The sequence below is a fragment of the Pteronotus mesoamericanus genome, unplaced genomic scaffold, assembly GCF_021234165.1.
Source record: "Pteronotus mesoamericanus isolate MK-2021 breed Mesoamerican mustached bat unplaced genomic scaffold, CSHL_Meso_final scaffold_533, whole genome shotgun sequence".
NCBI lineage: Eukaryota > Metazoa > Chordata > Mammalia > Chiroptera > Mormoopidae > Pteronotus > Pteronotus mesoamericanus.
This window is the reverse complement of record NW_026555320.1, coordinates 6,329,649-6,347,579: the sequence shown is the minus strand read 5'-3', so window position 1 is coordinate 6,347,579 and position 17,931 is coordinate 6,329,649. Positions and strand designations below refer to the sequence as shown.

The 17,931-nt window shown below is 60.1% G+C and overlaps 1 protein-coding gene across 6 annotated transcripts in view; it reads left to right on the top strand.

Annotated features, from left to right (window-relative positions):
- ITPR1 (inositol 1,4,5-trisphosphate receptor type 1) overlaps window positions 1-17,931 on the top strand; it is a 223,293-nt gene that overhangs the window by 96,322 nt on the left and 109,040 nt on the right. For all 6 annotated transcript variants that reach the window (XM_054594640.1, XM_054594639.1, XM_054594637.1 and 3 more), the window contains 13 exons: window positions 439-593; window positions 3,028-3,127; window positions 4,060-4,220; window positions 4,771-4,912; window positions 7,156-7,314; window positions 9,615-9,787; window positions 10,780-10,899; window positions 11,801-11,995; window positions 14,033-14,284; window positions 14,738-14,879; window positions 15,586-15,739; window positions 16,756-16,943; window positions 17,253-17,391. In XM_054594640.1, the coding sequence (XP_054450615.1) occupies window positions 439-593; window positions 3,028-3,127; window positions 4,060-4,220; window positions 4,771-4,912; window positions 7,156-7,314; window positions 9,615-9,787; window positions 10,780-10,899; window positions 11,801-11,995; window positions 14,033-14,284; window positions 14,738-14,879; window positions 15,586-15,739; window positions 16,756-16,943; window positions 17,253-17,391 (2,080 nt within the window). The remainder of the gene's footprint in view (window positions 1-438; window positions 594-3,027; window positions 3,128-4,059; window positions 4,221-4,770; window positions 4,913-7,155; window positions 7,315-9,614; window positions 9,788-10,779; window positions 10,900-11,800; window positions 11,996-14,032; window positions 14,285-14,737; window positions 14,880-15,585; window positions 15,740-16,755; window positions 16,944-17,252; window positions 17,392-17,931) is intronic.

The following is a 17,931-nucleotide window of genomic DNA, read 5'->3' as shown; positions in this document are numbered from 1 at the left end:
CTGCCTATGGACGCTTGTATCCAGGTTCTTTATTTTTGCTCCCGGGAAGGAGCTGCATCCTCTTACTGCCAGGCACCTTCACGTGGGTTCCCACGATGGCCCGTGAGCGACTCCACGGGACGCGTCGCTCTGACCGCTCCTCCCTGGCCCCCGCCGCTGCTGGACGTGCTCCCCTGCGGCGCTCTGCCCACAGCTGGCGGCGGGCCGGCCCCGCTGTTGACACGTTTCTGTCGCAACACGAGGAGAAGGGAGCGCGTAGCTGTTCTCGGCGTGGATGTCCGGCGCCCGTCTTATGTGGCCCCTCGGAAGGGCGGGCGCGCGGCCCACCAGGGCTCACGCGGTGACACGGCCTCTCCCGCTCCTGCGGCCCGCAGGGGGCCAGGGGCAAGCGAAGGGGCGGGCACCCAGCCTCCCTGACACGTGGCTTTTCCTCCTCAGGTGGACCCCGACCAGGACGCCTCTCGGAGCAGGTTGCGAAACGCCCAGGAGAAGATGGTGTACTCCCTGGTCTCCGTGCCCGAAGGCAATGACATCTCCTCCATTTTCGAGTTAGACCCCACCACTCTGCGCGGAGGCGACAGCCTTGTCCCCAGGTACGGTGCTCGCGTGGCCCACCCGCCCGAGCCGGGGCCTGCGCCCTGGGCCCCAAGCCCCAGTTGGGGTCCTGGAATCTTCCCTGAACCAGATTTTGTACAGAGGTTGGTGAAGGATTTGTTCTGACCGCCGCTGGAACAGTATCCGATTTTTTTGCTTGTCCATTGTAAGTTCTCAGTGGCTGGATGAGAAGAGCTGTATGTGCTCTGTTTTGATCCATAAGCCAAACGGGAAGCTTAGGTAGCGCTCGGTATTTCGTTTCCTTTACTCTCTTCCTCCTCCCCAAAGCCCAGAGGTCTCTTGGTCAATCGATTAGCAATTGCAAAGACATTCTAGAAAAGGGAATGTTTGAAATTCACTGAGTGCAAAGTCAATTTTATTGTATTTAGAAGTCGGGCCAGTCTTCTCTGGTGGTTTTGTAACACTTAACTCTTCGTCTTGTAAGAATGCATTTTTGGGGAACGACTGGACTAGAAACAGGACAAAACCCTGTGCTTAATAAAGGCAATGACAGTCTCCCTCGTGGCCGTGGGCACGGAGCGCTGCCCACGTGCCATGCCCGGCGCCACGTGCTTTCCACGTGTTCTGTAATTTCATCTTCACAGGAGCCCCACGAGATGGGTGTTACTCCTCACCCCGTCTTACAAAGAGGGAAACTGAGGCCGAGCGAGTTTACGCAGCTCATGGCAGGGCAGCGCGTCCCATCCAGAGCCCCAGGCCGTACACGTTTAAGCCAAGTGGGGCGGTGTGGGCCGTTCTGACTCTCAGCGCAGCGTCGGTGGACGCGGCTCCCCTGGCTCCTGCGGTCCCCACACAGCCTGTCCCTGAGCAGCCCCTTGTGTTTCTGTTCACGGTCTCGCTGCTGCTTCCTGCTCGGCCCGAGCCCGGCTCTGAACCTGGTAACTGCGGAGGGGTGCAGTCAGAGTCTTGGAGAGCCTTCTTGTGCTGGCCACTCTCCCAGTCCCGCGGCGTGACCGGGTAGGGCGGTGTCCTCGCCGAAGGGGGCCCTACAATGCAGAAGGGCTTCCGCTGCCGTTCAGGAAGCGATCGCTGGGTCGTCCGCCCCTCGAGAATTGGGGGAGGGCTAGGGAGGCTCTCCCGCGGAACCCCAGGTCTGTGCAGCTCTGCGCGCTCCGGGTCTGCCCCGCGCCACTGCTGCTTTTAAAGGAGAGTTTCCGGGAGGTGATTTACGCACAGCGCGGTGCACCTGTTCAAAGTGCTGAGTTCCCTGCTGGTTTTATGGGAGCTGGCCGAGCTGAGCACACGGCACCACGATCGACGTAGGACAGTCTCGCCCCCCAGAGGAGGGAGCCCTGTGCCCACCAGCAGCCCCTCCCGCTTCCCCAGTGCCACCCCAGCCGCCAGTGCGCCCACTCCAGCCTCTGCCGAGCTGCCTGTTCGGGTCAGGTCCTGGCAGTGGAGCCATATATTACGCAGACGTTTGTGACTGGCCTCTTCCACTTCGTTTTTCTAAGACACATCCATGTTGTAACATGCACAAGTACTTCATGTCATTTTATTGCTGACTGCTATTCCATTACGTGGTTATACGACGTTGCGTTTATCTTACCCGCCTATGAGTTGGTGGCGGTTGGGGCGGTTGGCCCCATTGGCTGTTAGGAACAATGCTGCTGGGAGCCTGTGTGTGCACGTTGTGGAGACGTCTGCTTTCCTTCTTTTGGGTCACCTCTGTGTCTCACCTTTTGAGGACTGGCTGCGCCATTTTACCTTCCCATCAGCTGTATGTTAAGGTTCCGGTTTCTCCAGCTCTTGTGTGTTTTTGTTCTTTTTTGGTTTTTTGACCCATCCTGGGGAGTGGGAAGTGGTACCGTGTTGACTGCATTTCTCCGATGGCTGACGCTGCTGCTGGTCACATTCTGAGGTGCCTCTTGGCCATTTGTATATTATCTTTGGAGAAACACCTATTCCGATCTTTTGTCCCTTACTTTTTGCCCATCACTTTTTGTCCATCTTTTACTTTTAAAACATAGGGATCTTGTATTTTGTTTCATGCTTCAAAAGGCTATTCAATGTTTACTTGTGTTTTTTCCCCAGGAATTTTACACTTTTACATTTAGCTTTATTGCTCCATTTGGAAACCTCAGCTACCGCTTTGTTGTCTCTCACGATGAGCACTGACATGCCTCAGCGAACGCTTCTCTCTCTGTCTTGTGCTCGATTCTGAGACAGTCTGAGATGTTCCTTCATGGGACGTGATCTTAGCGAGAAATACAGCATCTCACAATAACGTTAGCACCGTTACGGCCGACTGTATCCTGGACCAGCTCCATTTGCTCCTAAGTTTGTATCGTACAATGAATGTAGCAGAAAATCATTTTGGTGTCCTTGTCTGTGTTGATAGAACGAGCCCAGGCCGGAGGCTTGGGAGAACCTGAATGTTCCCATTGCTCAGCCCTTCTCCTTCCCCGGTAGGAACTCCTACGTCCGGCTCCGACACCTGTGCACGAACACCTGGGTTCACAGCACCAACATCCCCATCGACAAGGAGGAGGAGAAGCCGGTGATGCTGAAAGTGAGTCCTGCCCTGCCCGCTCCCAGGGGCCAGGGGACCGCGAGGTTTGGCAGGAGCACAGTCACAGACAGAAGCAAATGTGATGAAAACGTTCCCCCCCGGGGGCCCGGCTGAGCAAGCCGGCCTGGGGCTTTGGAAATAACCAGACCTTCTCTTTTCCTCCGTGCCTTCTGTCCTAAGGCCGAGCGGTTGTCTGCATTTCATGTCTGTCTGAGCAACAGTTTGGGCTCCAGGCATGTTTGCATGTGTCCCGAGGGACCTCAAACGCCCGTTGATTTTCCCCAGCCATTATTCTCTGTTTGTTTTTGTGTCCTTCAGTAGGCACGTTGACTTCTCGATAGTCCTTCCAGCCCCTCTCCTCTCTCTCTGACGCCCACCTCTGCCTCCCTGCCTCCTCCGGGGTCGTAGAGCACAAATACACAAACATGGGCGTTTTCTTTTCTAAAATATGGAATGATACTCTCACTTTTTTCTCACCTTTTTTTTTTTTTTTTTTTTTTTTTTTTTTTGGTGCAGGGGAAGTTTTACTGGATTTTCTTTCTTTCACTTTTTTGAACACTTTTGGGTGCACAGAAAAGCTGAGAGGCCAGGACGCATCCAGCCTCACAGCGCTGTGACTTAGAGTCAAGAATCCCTGTCCGGTGTGGCGCCTCTCCTGTGTCCTGTGTGGGGGGGGGCGTGCCCCCGTGACACACGGAGCTGTAGGTGACGGTGCTGCCCCGTCTCCTGCCGCCCCATCCCCACAGCTCCAGTCTGCGGAGGTCACAGCTGTTCACTATTCGGGGTGCCTTGTCTAGGTGTTTTTCTGTCTAGTTGCTTTTATCTGCAAGATGGCCCCCAGCGCTGAGGATTGCCCCGTGCCCCGCGCACACAGGGTTTGCCAACCCCTCTGCACCCGCGCGGCCGCCCTCATCGACCATCCTGATTTTCAGATCGGCACATCCCCCGTGAAGGAGGACAAGGAAGCATTCGCCATCGTCCCAGTGTCCCCTGCTGAGGTCCGGGACCTGGACTTCGCCAATGACGCCAGCAAGGTGCTGGGCTCCATCGCGGGGAAGCTGGAGAAAGGCACCATCACCCAGAACGAGAGGAGGTGGGCCCCCCCCCCCAAAAGGGCTGGGCGGTGCCTCCCCACACCCAGGTTCGGCAGTTCCTCTCGCCGCGCCGCCCCCGCCGCCCCCGACTGCCCCCCAGGACTTCTCAGCCCCCTTGTGGAGAGAGAACTGAAACAGCTCAGTGTGAGGGCAGCAGGGCTTAGCATGGACGGCCGGACGGGCTCATGGTTTTCAAATAGCAGTCTCCTCTGCGTTCCTGTTCTCGGGCGTCTCCGAGGCGGTAAAGATCCGCTCTCCTCGTCCCCAGCTCGTCTTCGGAACGAGCTACTAAATGTCGGGGGCTGAAGTTCCTACGATGTGACCTTTAAAGGCCAACAGTTTGAGGAGGTGGTGACCCTTCCATGGGCACTAGCCTGTTGTCCGGACTTCACTCGGGTTGGTCATTGGCCGGCTTGTCAGGGCTGAAGAGCGTGGGACAGGTGTTCGGCTTTTGTTTCCGTGGTTCCCGCGGCCCGAGACCCCCACGGGCCAGCCCGCTGGTGGCGGTGCGGGCGCCCTTCCGTCTCTACCCGCTGCTTTGCCCTCCAGGTCAGTGACCAAGCTGCTGGAAGACTTGGTTTACTTTGTCACCGGCGGGACCAATTCTGGCCAAGACGTGCTGGAGGTGGTCTTCTCCAAGCCCAACCGGGAGCGGCAGAAGCTGATGCGGGAGCAGAACATCCTCAAGCAGGTCGCTGAGCCGGGGCCAAGTGGGGCGGGGGGGGGGGCCCAGGTCTGGGGAGGGGCCCGGACAATGCCACCTGGGGAGGCTGGTCGACTGAAAAACAGGCTATTTTTCAGAAAAGTTTTAAGCTCACAGCCATGGTGGGTGGAAAGGACAGAGCTTGCCTATGTACCCCACCCCCACCACACAGCCTTCCCCATCGTCAGTATTCCCTGCCCCAAGCGGGGCTTGCGTTGCGGTTGGTGGGCCACACTCACGCAGCCCCATCACCTGGGGTCCACAGCTTACGTCTGGCCCGCGCTGGGTTGTGCGCGGTCGGTGGGCTTGGACAAAGGCGCGGTGACATGGAGCCACCAGCACATTGCATTGGCCAAAAAGTTCGTTACGTTTTTCTGGAAGGTGGAAGGAGATTCACAACGTTTTCATTGTATTTTGCTTTATTATTTCAAGAAAGGTAAACACGCAATTGAAAAGCAAAAAAAGATTAGTGCAGTGTGTGGAGAAGGTGCTGTGACCGATCGAATGCGGTACAAGCGGTGTGTGACGTTTCCTGGTGCCGTTGACATGTTGGCCAAACAACTCTTGGCCGGGGGGCTGCCTGCGCCCTGGAAGCTGCTCAGCCGCGCCCCTGCGCCCTGCCCACTAGAAGCCAATAGCGGGAGAGCCGACACACTCAAAACGTCCAGACCCATAAAGTAACTGGGGAAAATGGAAAGTGTCTTTTATTTTATGGAAAAAACGTAACGGACTTTCTGGTCAACTCAGTAGCATCCGTGCGATGCCAGTGCCGAGAGACTCCTCCGCACTCCGCCTATTCCTTGCTCCTCCCCCCACCCCTGTCAACCGCTAAAGCCGTCACTTGCCCATTTCCAGAATTTCATGGACTGGGACTCACCGCATAGGTAGGCTTCCTGCACGTCTACGCCTGCTGTGTGGCCTGACAGCTCAGTTCAATCAAAACACACTTGTCGAGAGTTCTCCCCTTAGCAACTCCGAGAACAGCTCCGTTAGTGACTTTATTTCCTCAGAAGCAGTGTTAGTGCTCTGTGCTGAGGCCTTAGGCTTTTTCCTCTGGCTGGTGGTGCGGAGGCTGGATAAGTGCGGGCCACAGGGGCCACCGGAGCCGGCCTCTGGAGGGCCGGGGCCAGGACCCGGGAGGAGGCGGCCGGCAACTCCCCAGTCAGAGCTGCGTAGCGCACGGACTGGAGCGGCCGGGGAGGCGGCTCCCTGCCTCCGGAGGGGCTGCGGGCGGGACCTGCACAGCCCCCAGCACGCAGTGGCCTGCAGCCAGGTGGCCCATGCTTGGTCAGAGCTGGGTATGCCAAGGCAGTGACCAGCTTCGTGGGCCCCCGATCTGTGCGAGAACGTCCCGGTCAGGTGGTCCTGCCCCACCCCCCGGGGAACTGCCATCACGAGAGCAGCGTCTTAAGATGGTGTTGGTCGTGTCCGGCGCTGGAGACCATTTGGCCTCCAGGGGCCCCTGTGAATCCCGGCAGGCCCCTGCTGCAAGGAATGAGCAGTGGCTCATGGGAAATGTGTAGATGACATCATCCGGTGTCAATGTCAACAGACCAGCGCTTGCTAAAGCTGAGGGAGGCCGGCCCACGGCCGCCGCCGTCAGGAGAACCCGTGGGCCATAAATCCCCTGGCCCCCATGGGAACTGGGGCGTTGAGAGGCCCCCCTCCCAGCCTGAGACAAACCAGACTCATTAGTGCTCCCTCACGTTTCAACAAGGAGCGCGAGTCCAAGAGCAAATGACGTGCAGCTGGCCCGGACGGCGGCCCCCAGATCAGCCTCTGGCTCAGCACCCACTGCTCCCTGCCACGGTGGGTCCCCAAGGGCCAGGACGCCTGAGCCAGTGGCTGGAGCCTGCCCCGAGCTCCGTGCTTTGGCGGCCGGCAGTAAACACCCGCCTTTATCTGTGCAGCGCTCTTTAGAGCCAGGTGGTGTCCTTCTGTTTTACTGATGAGAAAACTGAGGGTCCCCGGACTATGGTCTGTGCCGCAGGGAGTCAAGAGGGTGAGCGGGCGCAGCCTCAAGTCCCCCGCCTGGGCCTGCGTGCGTAGCCACTGCGCTCACCCCCAGGCCCCGGACTGGACCCTGTGCGCAGCCGCTCTGGGGGGGCGGGGCGGACTTGCTCTCAGGCGGTGCCTGCTCGGTCGGCGCCCTCGCCGCCTCGCATCAGTTCCAGATGGAGCCCGAGCTGTCAGGCGCCAGGCGATGACAGGTCTCTCCTTTCCACGCGCAGATCTTCAAGCTGCTGCAGGCGCCGTTTACAGACTGCGGCGACGGCCCGATGCTGCGGCTGGAGGAGCTGGGGGACCAGCGGCACGCCCCCTTCCGGCACATCTGCCGGCTGTGCTACCGGGTGCTCAGGCACTCTCAGCAGGACTACCGGAAGAACCAGGTGCGCTGTGCTCAGGGGCCCCGCGGGCGCCCCCCCCGCGGTCGGGCGCCTCGCACGGGGGAGCGACGCGCCACGTGTACCTTTAGGCTGTGGCTGGCGAGCGGTTCGTATTAAGTTTGCTCCTAGAAAGGGCAGAATACCTGCAAGCCTGCGGAGGGGACCAGGGTCCCAAAGAGGGACCTGAGCGCGGTGCTCGGCAGCCGCCTGGCCGCGAGGCTGCCCTCTGTGGCCCTGGCCGTCGCGGGCAGCGGTTTGTGTCGCGCAGACCCGGAGGGCTGAGGGACGTCATCCCGTGGTTGGCAGGCGACAGCAGGGTCTTCTCTTTCTGCCTCTTCCATTTTTTGTCTCTCTTCGGGTGATTTCCCTTTATTTTGGGTCTGGTTTATGGTCTTGGACATTCTAAGTCATCACCTGTGTCAGGATCGTGGATGTATGTGTATAAAACATTCTCCCCCACGAAGTAAATGTCCTCACCTCTTTGGGGCTTCCAAGCACTTCGCGATTCAAGGGACACCTGAGACCTATGCCACTACAGTGAGTGGTTCTCAAGGGGACTATTTGTTCCCCAGGGGACGTGGGGTGACCTCTGGAGACTCTGTTGAGTGTCACGTCTTGGGGATGCCACTGGCATCCGGCGGGTGGGCCAGGGATGCCGTTCAGCACCCCACGAGGCGCAGGGCAGCGCGGCCAGAAAGAGCGACGCAGCCCGGGAGGCCTGCGGTGCCGAGGCTGAGAACCACGCCCTCTGCGGAGTGCAGCGTGTTGCTTCGTCCACGGGGACTCGCGCCACGGCCCCGGCGGGTGCCTGACACCGCGGAGCATGCCGAACCCGGCATGTACTGTCGTTTCCTGCATGGGCACAGCTGTGGTGACGTTTAATTTCCGAATCAGGCACAGGGAGAGGGGGCAGTGCTGACGCCAACACAGTCATGACAGCCTGTGCCGCAAGCCCTGTGACCGTGGTCCCTCTCTGGTAACTGAGGTGGTACCGCGCGACGAGCGGGCGGCAGCGTCTGTCGCGTGGGGACGCGCGGCAATGGGACAGGCCACGTCCTGGTCGGGACTGAGCTGGGCCGCACAGTGTTTCAGGACGCCACTCAGAACGGCGCAGTTTAAAACGATGAATTGTTTATTTTTCGCATGTGCCACCACATATTTCCAGACGGTGGTTGACCGCGGGCAGCCGGAAGCGTAGAAAGTGGAGCTGCGGGTGAGGGGCCGCTGTGCGGCCAGCACCGCTTGGACGACTCCAACCCCTGCGTTGTTTCAAAGGGCCACGGTTCCCAAGCGTTCGGCTGCCCTGTGGCTGGCCTTTGCGTTTGAACTCTTCTTTGTAGTTCAGGTTTTTCGTTTTGTCTTCGTAAAGATAGCGCCGATGTTCAGCACAGCACCGGGCATTGGCTGCGGCCTCGTCTGCGTGCGTTTCTCCGCAAGAGGCTAAGCCACCGTCGCTGCCGTCTCATCAGGAAGCCCCGTGTCCTGAGTGCGTGGGACCCCCTGCCTGGGCAGGTCGCCTCAGTCCTCAGCGCCACTGGTGCCGCAGAGCAGGGGTGTCCCAGGCGTGGCCTGTCCATGAGGACGCTGACCCATCATCCCCTCTGCCACGTCCGGGGCTCTGACTGCTCGCTCTGGGTCGTGCGCCCCACGGCTGTGGTGGGTCCAGGGGGCGGAGGAGCTGCCAGCCCTGCCTCCTCCTTGCGTGTGGCTGAAAGCGGCCCCTGTCCACTGCATTTGCCCTGGGTGCGGGCCAGGATTTTTAAAATCGTAACAAGGGGCAGGGGTGCTTAAGCTGAGAGCAGGCATATCATGTCTGGGGCAGGGAGGTATGTTTGAGTAGAAACCAATATTCGTAAGAGGCGTCCCTGAGATCGCAAATAGTCCCCCCGGAACATGATGTCTGACCCCAAAGAGAGACTTTAAAAATGCGTTTTCACCCCCAGTAAAGGACACAAAATGGATAACATTGTTCTAAAAATCTGTGTGTCTCCAGCAGAGCAGAGCGCTGAGGCACAGTTAAACCCTCTTGAATTAGGACTAAAACCAGAGCTGAAGGACAGCTTCTGACCTTTTAGAAAATAAATCATGGTATTAAAATGTAAGCTGCGCCCTTAATCAAAGGCCCATCTGCAGATACGGGGCCTCTCGCTGAGTCACGGTTGTGGGGCAGGTTGCGTGAGAGCAGGCTGCGGGAGTGAGCAGCTGCTGCCTGGGGCCAGAGGCGGGCGGGCGTCCCGCGGGGGGCTGCTGCGGAGCACCCGCGCCCAGCTCACCGGGCCTTCTGACTCCCCCTCCCCTGCCAGGAGTACATAGCCAAGCAGTTCGGCTTCATGCAGAAGCAGATCGGCTACGACGTGCTGGCCGAGGACACCATCACCGCGCTGCTGCACAACAACCGGAAGCTGCTGGAGAAGCACATCACCGCGGCCGAGATCGACACCTTCGTCAGCCTGGTGCGCAAGAACCGGGAGCCCAGGTGAGGGCGCCTCAGGCGCACGTGCCGCGGAGGTCGCCGTGCCTGTCCCGGTGCTCCCTCGTTGGGAGCCGCCTGTGCGGACCAGGCGGGGGTCCCAAGGGCCCTGGTTGCCGCGTGGGAAGAAGGTGGCGCTCGCTCTCCCGCCTGCCTGCTGGTGGCCCGGGCTTCCCCGAGCGTGAATCGCCTCTTGCGCGAACTGGAAACTGAACAAAGGCAATGCATGGCGCACCGAGGGGCTGCGGAGGGGTGACCCTGACGTGGCCTGTCGTCCACTTGTTAGCACTCGGCGACCGTCCCGGTGTCCTCCCCGCCTCACGGTGGCGGGGGTCTTCAGCAAGCCTGGCCGTTACTGGTGGTGGTCGTGTGCGTTCTCACAGACACGGGACCCCCGCTTCTCTCATTACACCGGCCCCTCCCCTGCCCCTCCCTGTGCTCCGCTCATTGCGGCCCCCACCACCGCAGCCGGGGGGGAGCAGCTGACCGTGTGGGTGCCTCGCTGCGGGAGAGCGGACCCCTCGCAGCCACGGCAGCAGCGGTCCACGGAGCGTTCGCGCCTGCCACGGGGAGAGCCGGGGGGGGGGGCGGTCTACACGGATTGCCTCGTGTAACCCTCGGAACAGCCTCCGAGGGTGCACGTGACACTTTTCCGTAGATGAGGAAACCGAGGCCTGGAGAGGCCATTCCCCAGTGACGGTGCCCCTGAGAACAAGGCTAGCGAGATCCCCCGGGGACTGCGGCCGAAGCCGGCAGCACAGCCTCTGCCCCCCGTCACCCCACTCCCCGCCCCCCATCCCCCGTCTCCGGGTACCACTGCCTCCTCCCTCCCTCTCTCCCTTCATTCTGGCGACTGGGTTTCTGGTGGCACCTTAGGCACTGGTACCAGAATCTTAAACGTCACCTCTTTTGTCACAGGGATGCTGGATCGGTCCACTTGAGGACAAGTCCAGCTTGGCCCACAGAGCACATCGTGTTTGGTTTCTCTTTCTCACTAGGTTCTTAGATTACCTGTCCGACCTCTGTGTGTCCATGAACAAATCGATCCCAGTGACGCAGGAGCTGATCTGCAAAGCAGTGCTGAACCCAACCAACGCCGACATCCTGATCGAGACCAAGTGAGTGGCCGCGGGCTCCGGAGGAGGCTGGGGGCTCTTGATGGACGGCTTGGGGCTTGTGCGGGAGAGAACCGGACCTCAGCGTCCGCAGCCCTGGGCGGGAGCCGAGCCAGCCAGCCCGGGAGCCCTCTCGGCCCAGGCCTCTGCCAGGAATCGGGTTGGCTTTGGCGCGGCCGCCTCGGGCCGCGGCGTCGCAAGCTGATTTACGGGCAGCGCGAGCTCGCCTGGGGGCATCTGACACACATTCGGTTTAATTTAAGAGGTTCAAGTTCTCCAAGTGTAACCACCATCCTCAACTTTCAAGGAGGTAATAATTCAGTGCTGCTGTAAATCAGATAAGTGTTGGATAAAAGCTTCTAAATTATCACTGTTCAGAAAGTGTTCGTTGGTCCACAGAAGTTTTGGTTAACAGTAGGGATTCGCCTTTGGGAAGGGGTCAGTGTGCGAGAAGTGTGGGGCCAGTCATGTGGACAGTGTTTTTAAAAAATCCAAAACCTAAATTGTTCCCTCAACCAGTGATTTTTCTTCTTGTTTCTCACGCGTAACTTAGCTGGGGGTTCTGGCTGACTCAGGGCTTGTCAGCCTTGGCGCTTTCCCATTTGAGGCCGCACAGCGGTCACGGGGACGGCCCTGTGCGGCATTGGATGTTTCGCAGCCCCCGGAAGCTGGTGGTCCCTCCGCCCACGCAGTTAAGACCAGCAGGCCCCAGGCTGGGAACCGCACGCTGGGGGGTTAGCATGGGTGTCTGGCCCTGGCGCAGTTCCGCCGGCCGGAGGAACAAAACGCGTCCTGCGCTTGGACGTCGCGCGCGGACCGGATGTCGGCCGTGCTGGAGGCGTCTGCTGGCAGCAGTGACGGAGGTGCCAAGCCCAGCGCGTGCTCCCGCCGTTTCCTCCCGCAGGCTGGTCCTCTCGCGGTTCGAGTTCGAGGGCGTGTCCTCCGGAGAGAACGCCCTGGAAGCCGGGGAGGATGAGGAGGAGGTGTGGCTGTTCTGGAGGGACAGCAGCAAGGAGACTCGCAGCAAGAGCGTCCGGGAGCTGGCGCAGGACGCGAAGGAGGGCCAGAAGGAGGACCGCGACGTGCTCAGCTACTACCGGTGAGAGCACTGTGTGCGCCGGCTCCAGGGAATCGCCACACGGGCTCCGACGGTGCGGCCGGGAGGCGGGCGGGCACCTGCGTGAGGAGTTGAGTGCAGGGTCTCATCCTCGCTCATGGTCAAGCGACCCCTGGGTGGGGCCGGGCCAGAGGGAGGCCTTGGGCTCGCGGCGCCCCAGGCAGGTTCTCCGCGACAGCCTGGCACCCACGTGCGCCTCGTCCTAGCGGCTCAGTCCGCTGCCTGGGCTCACACCTGACCCCTCGCCTCATTCGCTCTTGGACTTCAGTCACGTTGCAGATCCCCCTGTACCCCCAGTTCTGCATCTGCGAAGTAGAGACAAGTAGGGCCAGCCTCATGGACCGTCAACAGACAGCTGGGAACCGTGTGCGTGCGTGGGTGCGCGTACACGTCTTGTCTGTCTGTCTGTCTCTATGTCTGGGCAAACCTGAAATAAACCCACGAGTTCGCATCGGCCCCTCAGTTCCTTGTCTGCTCTGCAGGGCCCCGTTACCCTGTCTGGGGTCGTGGCTCCCGGCGCCCCCGCGTGAGCCTGGCTGGGGCCATCCTGGTGCGTCGGCCTGTTCATTGCCTCTGCCTGCCACCCCCTCCATCCCCGCATCTCCTTGGTCCCAGCTGTAAGGCCCACTGGCCCTGCCCCGTCAAGTGAAGGGAAAGGAGAAGAAGGGAAGAAAACCAACAAATACTTTTTAAAAGAAAGGGAAGGAAAGGTGGAAAAGTGCTCACGGTATTTTTCTAAGAAAAGAAGTAGAACCCCGTAGGCACATCGCCTTCGCTACGGCCCGTGGTCTGGTTCTCTGGGCGTGCGGCGTGTTCTTCCGCACACCCTGCGTGTGCGTCTCTGCGTTTGTGAGCTTTCAGGAATAACCCGCCACGTTCCATCTGTGCTCAGCCTTGGTACGAACCGACCGTATCTGAGTTCCATTCCGAAACCTGCCTTCTTTATTCAGTATTGTTTTTTCAAATGTGCTCATGTTAATGGCGGTAGGTTCGCTTCTTGCATTTTGGCTGCCGATGGTATTCCATTTTATTAATGTTCCCCATTTTCATTGCTCTGTGACATTCAACGTATGCCGGAGTTCAGTCTTTCATGTCGGGAGACATCCTCGTTCAAAAGTGGAAGAGATCCCACCCCACAGCCGGAGCGGGACCCTGGGATTGGAGAACGTGCCTATTTTAAACTCCGGAGCAGCCCTAAGCTGGGTATTGGGGTGCACGCTCCCCCCAGGTGTGAGCGAGAACTTTGCTTCTCTTCTTCTTTGCTACTCTGACTACTGGGATGCTTTTTAGTTTTGTTAAACTTAGCACGAAATAGAATCCTATTTAAAATCGTATTTCACTGATACCCAGCGAGGTTGGGACCGTTTCCAACTCCTGGTTATTGAGCGCGAATGCGGCTTTAAAGTCGGAGGCCCGTGTTTGCCCTGTGGAAGCTTCTCGCTCGCTTCTTGCACGAGTGTGTTTATTATTTTACTGCTGGATGAGTCTTCTCCCAAGAAGGAACGAGAAACAGTGTCTCAGTGGTCAAGTCTGGAAGTTAACAAAGGTCACGCGCGTGAGATTGGAGGAGGAAGAAAACAAAAGACGTGGAGGAGCTCCCGCTTCTTACATCCCATTTTTGGCGTGTGTGTGGAAGTCAAAGAGGAGGCATGTGTGTGCTGAGATCCTAAACCTACCGTACAGCTACCACCGAGACTCAGGTGGGCAGCGTCTCCGGTGGACTGAGTGAAAAGACCCCTGAAGACACAGGCAGCCATTGTCGGCCGACCACTCGCTCCTCGTTCATTGTATAAAAACCACAGCACCCGGCACCAAGTGGGCCCCTCACCCTCCGGCAGAGCGGGGTGGGCACGCGGACCGGCCGGCCTCGCTCCACCTGGTCCTGTCTCCGCTTGGGACGAGGGCGGACTGGGATGGGCCAGCCGGTTCGAGGAGTCGGGGTCCCAGCTGGGGAACCAGGCCACCGGGCCGCCCTCGGCGACTTCGGGGCCCGAGCCTGACACCGTGTCCCTCCTCCAGGTACCAGCTGAACCTCTTTGCCAGGATGTGCCTCGACCGCCAGTACTTGGCCATCAACGAGATCTCGGGCCAGCTGGACGTGGACCTCATCCTGCGCTGCATGTCGGACGAGAACCTGCCCTACGACCTCAGGGCCTCCTTCTGCCGGCTCATGCTGCACATGCACGTGGACCGGGACCCCCAGGAGCAGGTCACCCCCGTGAAGTACGCCCGTCTCTGGTCGGAGATCCCGTCCGAGATCGCCATCGACGAGTGAGCCGCCCCCCCACCTGGTCCCCGGTCAGAATGGGTGTCACCATAGAGCGGGTGCTGGGCTGCTCTTTGCGACAAAGCGCCGGCGGCCCGGTCAGGTCTAGTTACACTGCACACGGCAGGTGCGGTTGTGGTGTTTAAGCTTAACGTAAAACCGATGGCAAAGGTGATTTCTTCAAGAGAGTGAAAGGTGGCGCACGTGTATTTTTATTCAGCAAATACTGTGTCCACCGACACCGGTACAGGCCGCAGCACCGTCTGCGCGCTGGTGCGGAGAGACAGGTGACCACCAGGGCCAGTGGCTGAGACGCGCGTCTCAGGGATACGTGCAAAGGGGGAAATAAAGGAGGGACAGGGTGGGGTGGGCCTGTGAGGCCGAGCCCCCGGCGGGCGGCCTGCCTCCCGGGGAAGAGGCTGGAGCCTGGGGCCTTGGTCTTTCTCCTCCCTGGGCAGCTACGACAGCAGCGGGACTTCCAAAGACGAAATCAAGGAGAGGTTTGCACAGACGATGGAGTTTGTGGAGGAGTACCTACGGGACGTGGTCTGCCAGCGGTTCCCTTTCTCGGACAAGGAGAAAAACAAGCTGACGTTCGAGGTAACACGCGAGGAAGTGGCCTGTGTGTCTTCCAGCGGCCACGTTCCTACGGGGCCAGTAGGAAATAGGGACATTTTAGCACGTGGTGGTTTTTACCACGAGACCCTGGTTTTGTAATGAGAAGGGATTGCACTCGGATCTGTCCCAGAGTAAAGCGGACCAGATCCCTGTCCCCTGGCGGGGGCAGCCCTGCCCTGAGGAGGGACACATGGGGTGAGCAGGCGGGAGGCCATGCGTGCTCTGTGTACGGCCCTAGTAAACACAGCGAGGAGGAAGCAGGGCGTGCTGGGGCCTGGCAGAGAGGCGGGTGGACGTGGGGCGGTCACTTGCGGGCCGTAAATCCTCGTTACCTTTGAGATAGTGTTTCCCTTTGCGGCAGTTAATTCCTCCGAGGGTTACGTCTGCGGGGACAACAGTGTCTTCCTGCCCTTGGATGCTCTTGGGGATCTGCACAGACCACAGGGTCAGGTCGATTTTTGTTACCTGGTCACCAAGCACCCGAGCAGTTTTGCAGGTTTTCATCTCTTTGCTCTTCTCCTTACGAAACAAAATTAAATTGGACCAGACACTAGAAGCCAAACACACGTTCTCTCTTAGAGTAAGAAGGTCGGAACAGGTCCTTCATAAGCGGGCCCGTGTAAAGAAAGGTGTGGGATACGGCGGGTTTAACGCCATCTGCCCATCTCTGTCCTTTTTAATGCCCCAGGTTGTGAACTTAGCCCGGAATCTCATCTACTTTGGTTTCTACAACTTCTCTGACCTCCTACGATTAACCAAAATTCTCCTGGCCATCCTGGACTGCGTGCACGTGACGACCATCTTCCCCATCAGCAAGATGGCGAAAGGGGAAGAGAACAAAGGTGGGCGCGGAGTGGGAGGCGGCGGGGGCACGGCACCTGCCCCCGGGCCTGGCCTGTCTCCTTGGCTTCCCGCTGCGAACACCCCGTATAAACACAAACTGAGAGACTAGCGCCTCGGACCCTCTCAGGCCCACAGCTTAGACTGTAAGAGCATTAACGTTCAGGGGCGTTCCTTGTACATTGATACGAGTTTCCGTGTGTTTTGCTGAACCGCTTCCAAGTCACCTCACAGCCTAAATGCGGCTCATCTCTTAAAAAGACCCCTCCTGCACTGGTCTCGATGGGTCCGGAGGCCCCCAGCGATGGCGTGTCTGCACGATGAGACAAGCCCAGGTCCCATCTGGGCGCCCTGTTCCCGGCGGGGAGCGGGGAGCCTGCCCTGCTGCGTCGCTGCCACCGGCGCCTCTGTTGCAGGTCCAAGCGGCGCCCGCCCGTAGGGTCCTGTGTGAGGGCTGGTGTGTCACTGGTCCCCGCAGCGGGACAGGTACGGGGCTCCCTTCTCTGTGAGGGCCCGTGTGCAGTCGCTGTGCAGACGCATCACCACGCGTCCTGAGCCTCCTCGCCCCCTTTTTATGGCCGTGGAGGCTGAGCCTCTGAGCTAACATGGCGCGCTCCCAGCCGGGCAGCAGGGCCGCCTCCACCTCCACGCCCGAGTTCCTGCTCTGCACAGCAACAGGCACGTAGTAGGTGGCCAGTGAAACGTGGCAGGTGAATTTATGCGCAAAATTGCCCCTTTGGGGGCTTCATACGCCCGGACGCCCCTTGTCTTCGATGGGCAGTGTCAACCCTTTCAGTCCCCAGGGCCCTGAGACTGATCGGAACAGAGACACGGTAACTGGCCTCCTCGAAGGCTCACGTCCTGTGCCCGGCGCCGCAGAGGGCTCTGCGGGGGCCTTGTCAGGGCGGCGTCTGTCCCGGCCCCCCGGGCAGGCACGGCCGTGGGTGCGGCCCATCCACGGGGTGGCAGGTGATGACCCCGGATGGGCTCATAACCTAGGTCTGTCCTGGCCCTCTAGGCAGCAACGTGATGCGCTCCATCCACGGGGTCGGGGAGCTGATGACCCAGGTGGTGCTCCGGGGCGGCGGCTTCCTGCCCGTGGCCCCCATGGCCGCCGCCCCCGAAGGCAACGTGAAGCAGGCCGAGCCGGAGAAGGAGGACATCCTGGTCATGGACACCAAGCTGAAGATAATCGAGATCCTGCAGGTAGCCCTCAGCCGGGGGCAGGGGCGCAGGCGGGGGCGCTTCGCGGGGCGTCCTGTACGGGGGGCCCGTGGCTGCCCTCCGGAGAGGGGTTGCCGGGCGCTGCGGTCTGCCCGGGAAGCCGAGGTGCCCGGGCAGACTGGCCGGCCCCACAGGAGCCTGTGGCTGCAGCGACCCGACATCGAAGCCGGATCCCCGCGACCCCGCGGCAGCGACCCGTGCCTCCCGCAGGCCGGCCGCGTGCGGGGCTGGGCGGCGGTCGCAGGTGCACACTGTGTGACCGCCGGTCCCCACCTCCGCTTCCATCTTTAGTTCATCCTGAACGTGAGGCTGGACTACAGGATCTCCTGCCTCCTGTGTATATTTAAGCGGGAGTTCGACGAAAGCAACTCCCAAACTTCGGAGACGTCCTCCGGGACCAGCAGCCAGGAGGGGCCCGGCAGCGTTCCAGGTCGGTGTCCCCGCAGCCTCTGGCTCTGAGGGCCGGCCCGAGCCAGGCGCTTCCGAACGAGGCGGAAAGGGCGCGTTTCTGGAGGTTACTGTGTTTGAACGAGATCCTGGGGGGTGGTTCCTATGGGTCGGGGATAATCGGAAGGGCCCAGGGCCTCCTGGGGTGGGTCTTGTTTCCTTCCGTCCTGGAGTTCCTGGGTGCTAGGACGGCGGAGGGTTCTAGTGTGGGGCTACATGAAATGCCGAGAATGAAAGTAAATAAGTGAAACTGTCCCAGAAAACGTGTGCCGCCCACTAAGAGCTTCTACTCCTAATGGACAGTTTGCCCTGCCCAGGGAATAATGGCGAAAAAGGGGCGGGTGGGGGCAGAAATACCCCCTCCAGTTGAGACCTGAGCTCCCTCAGAAGGGGGGCAGCGCCCGCTGTCACGGGGGGTCACGCAGAGCGAGAAGAAGCGGCAGCGTGGGGTCCTGCGTGGCAGAGCCGCGGGACAGCGTGGGCCGGGCGGGCCCGGCTCCCCGCGCGGCAGGAGACTCAGAAG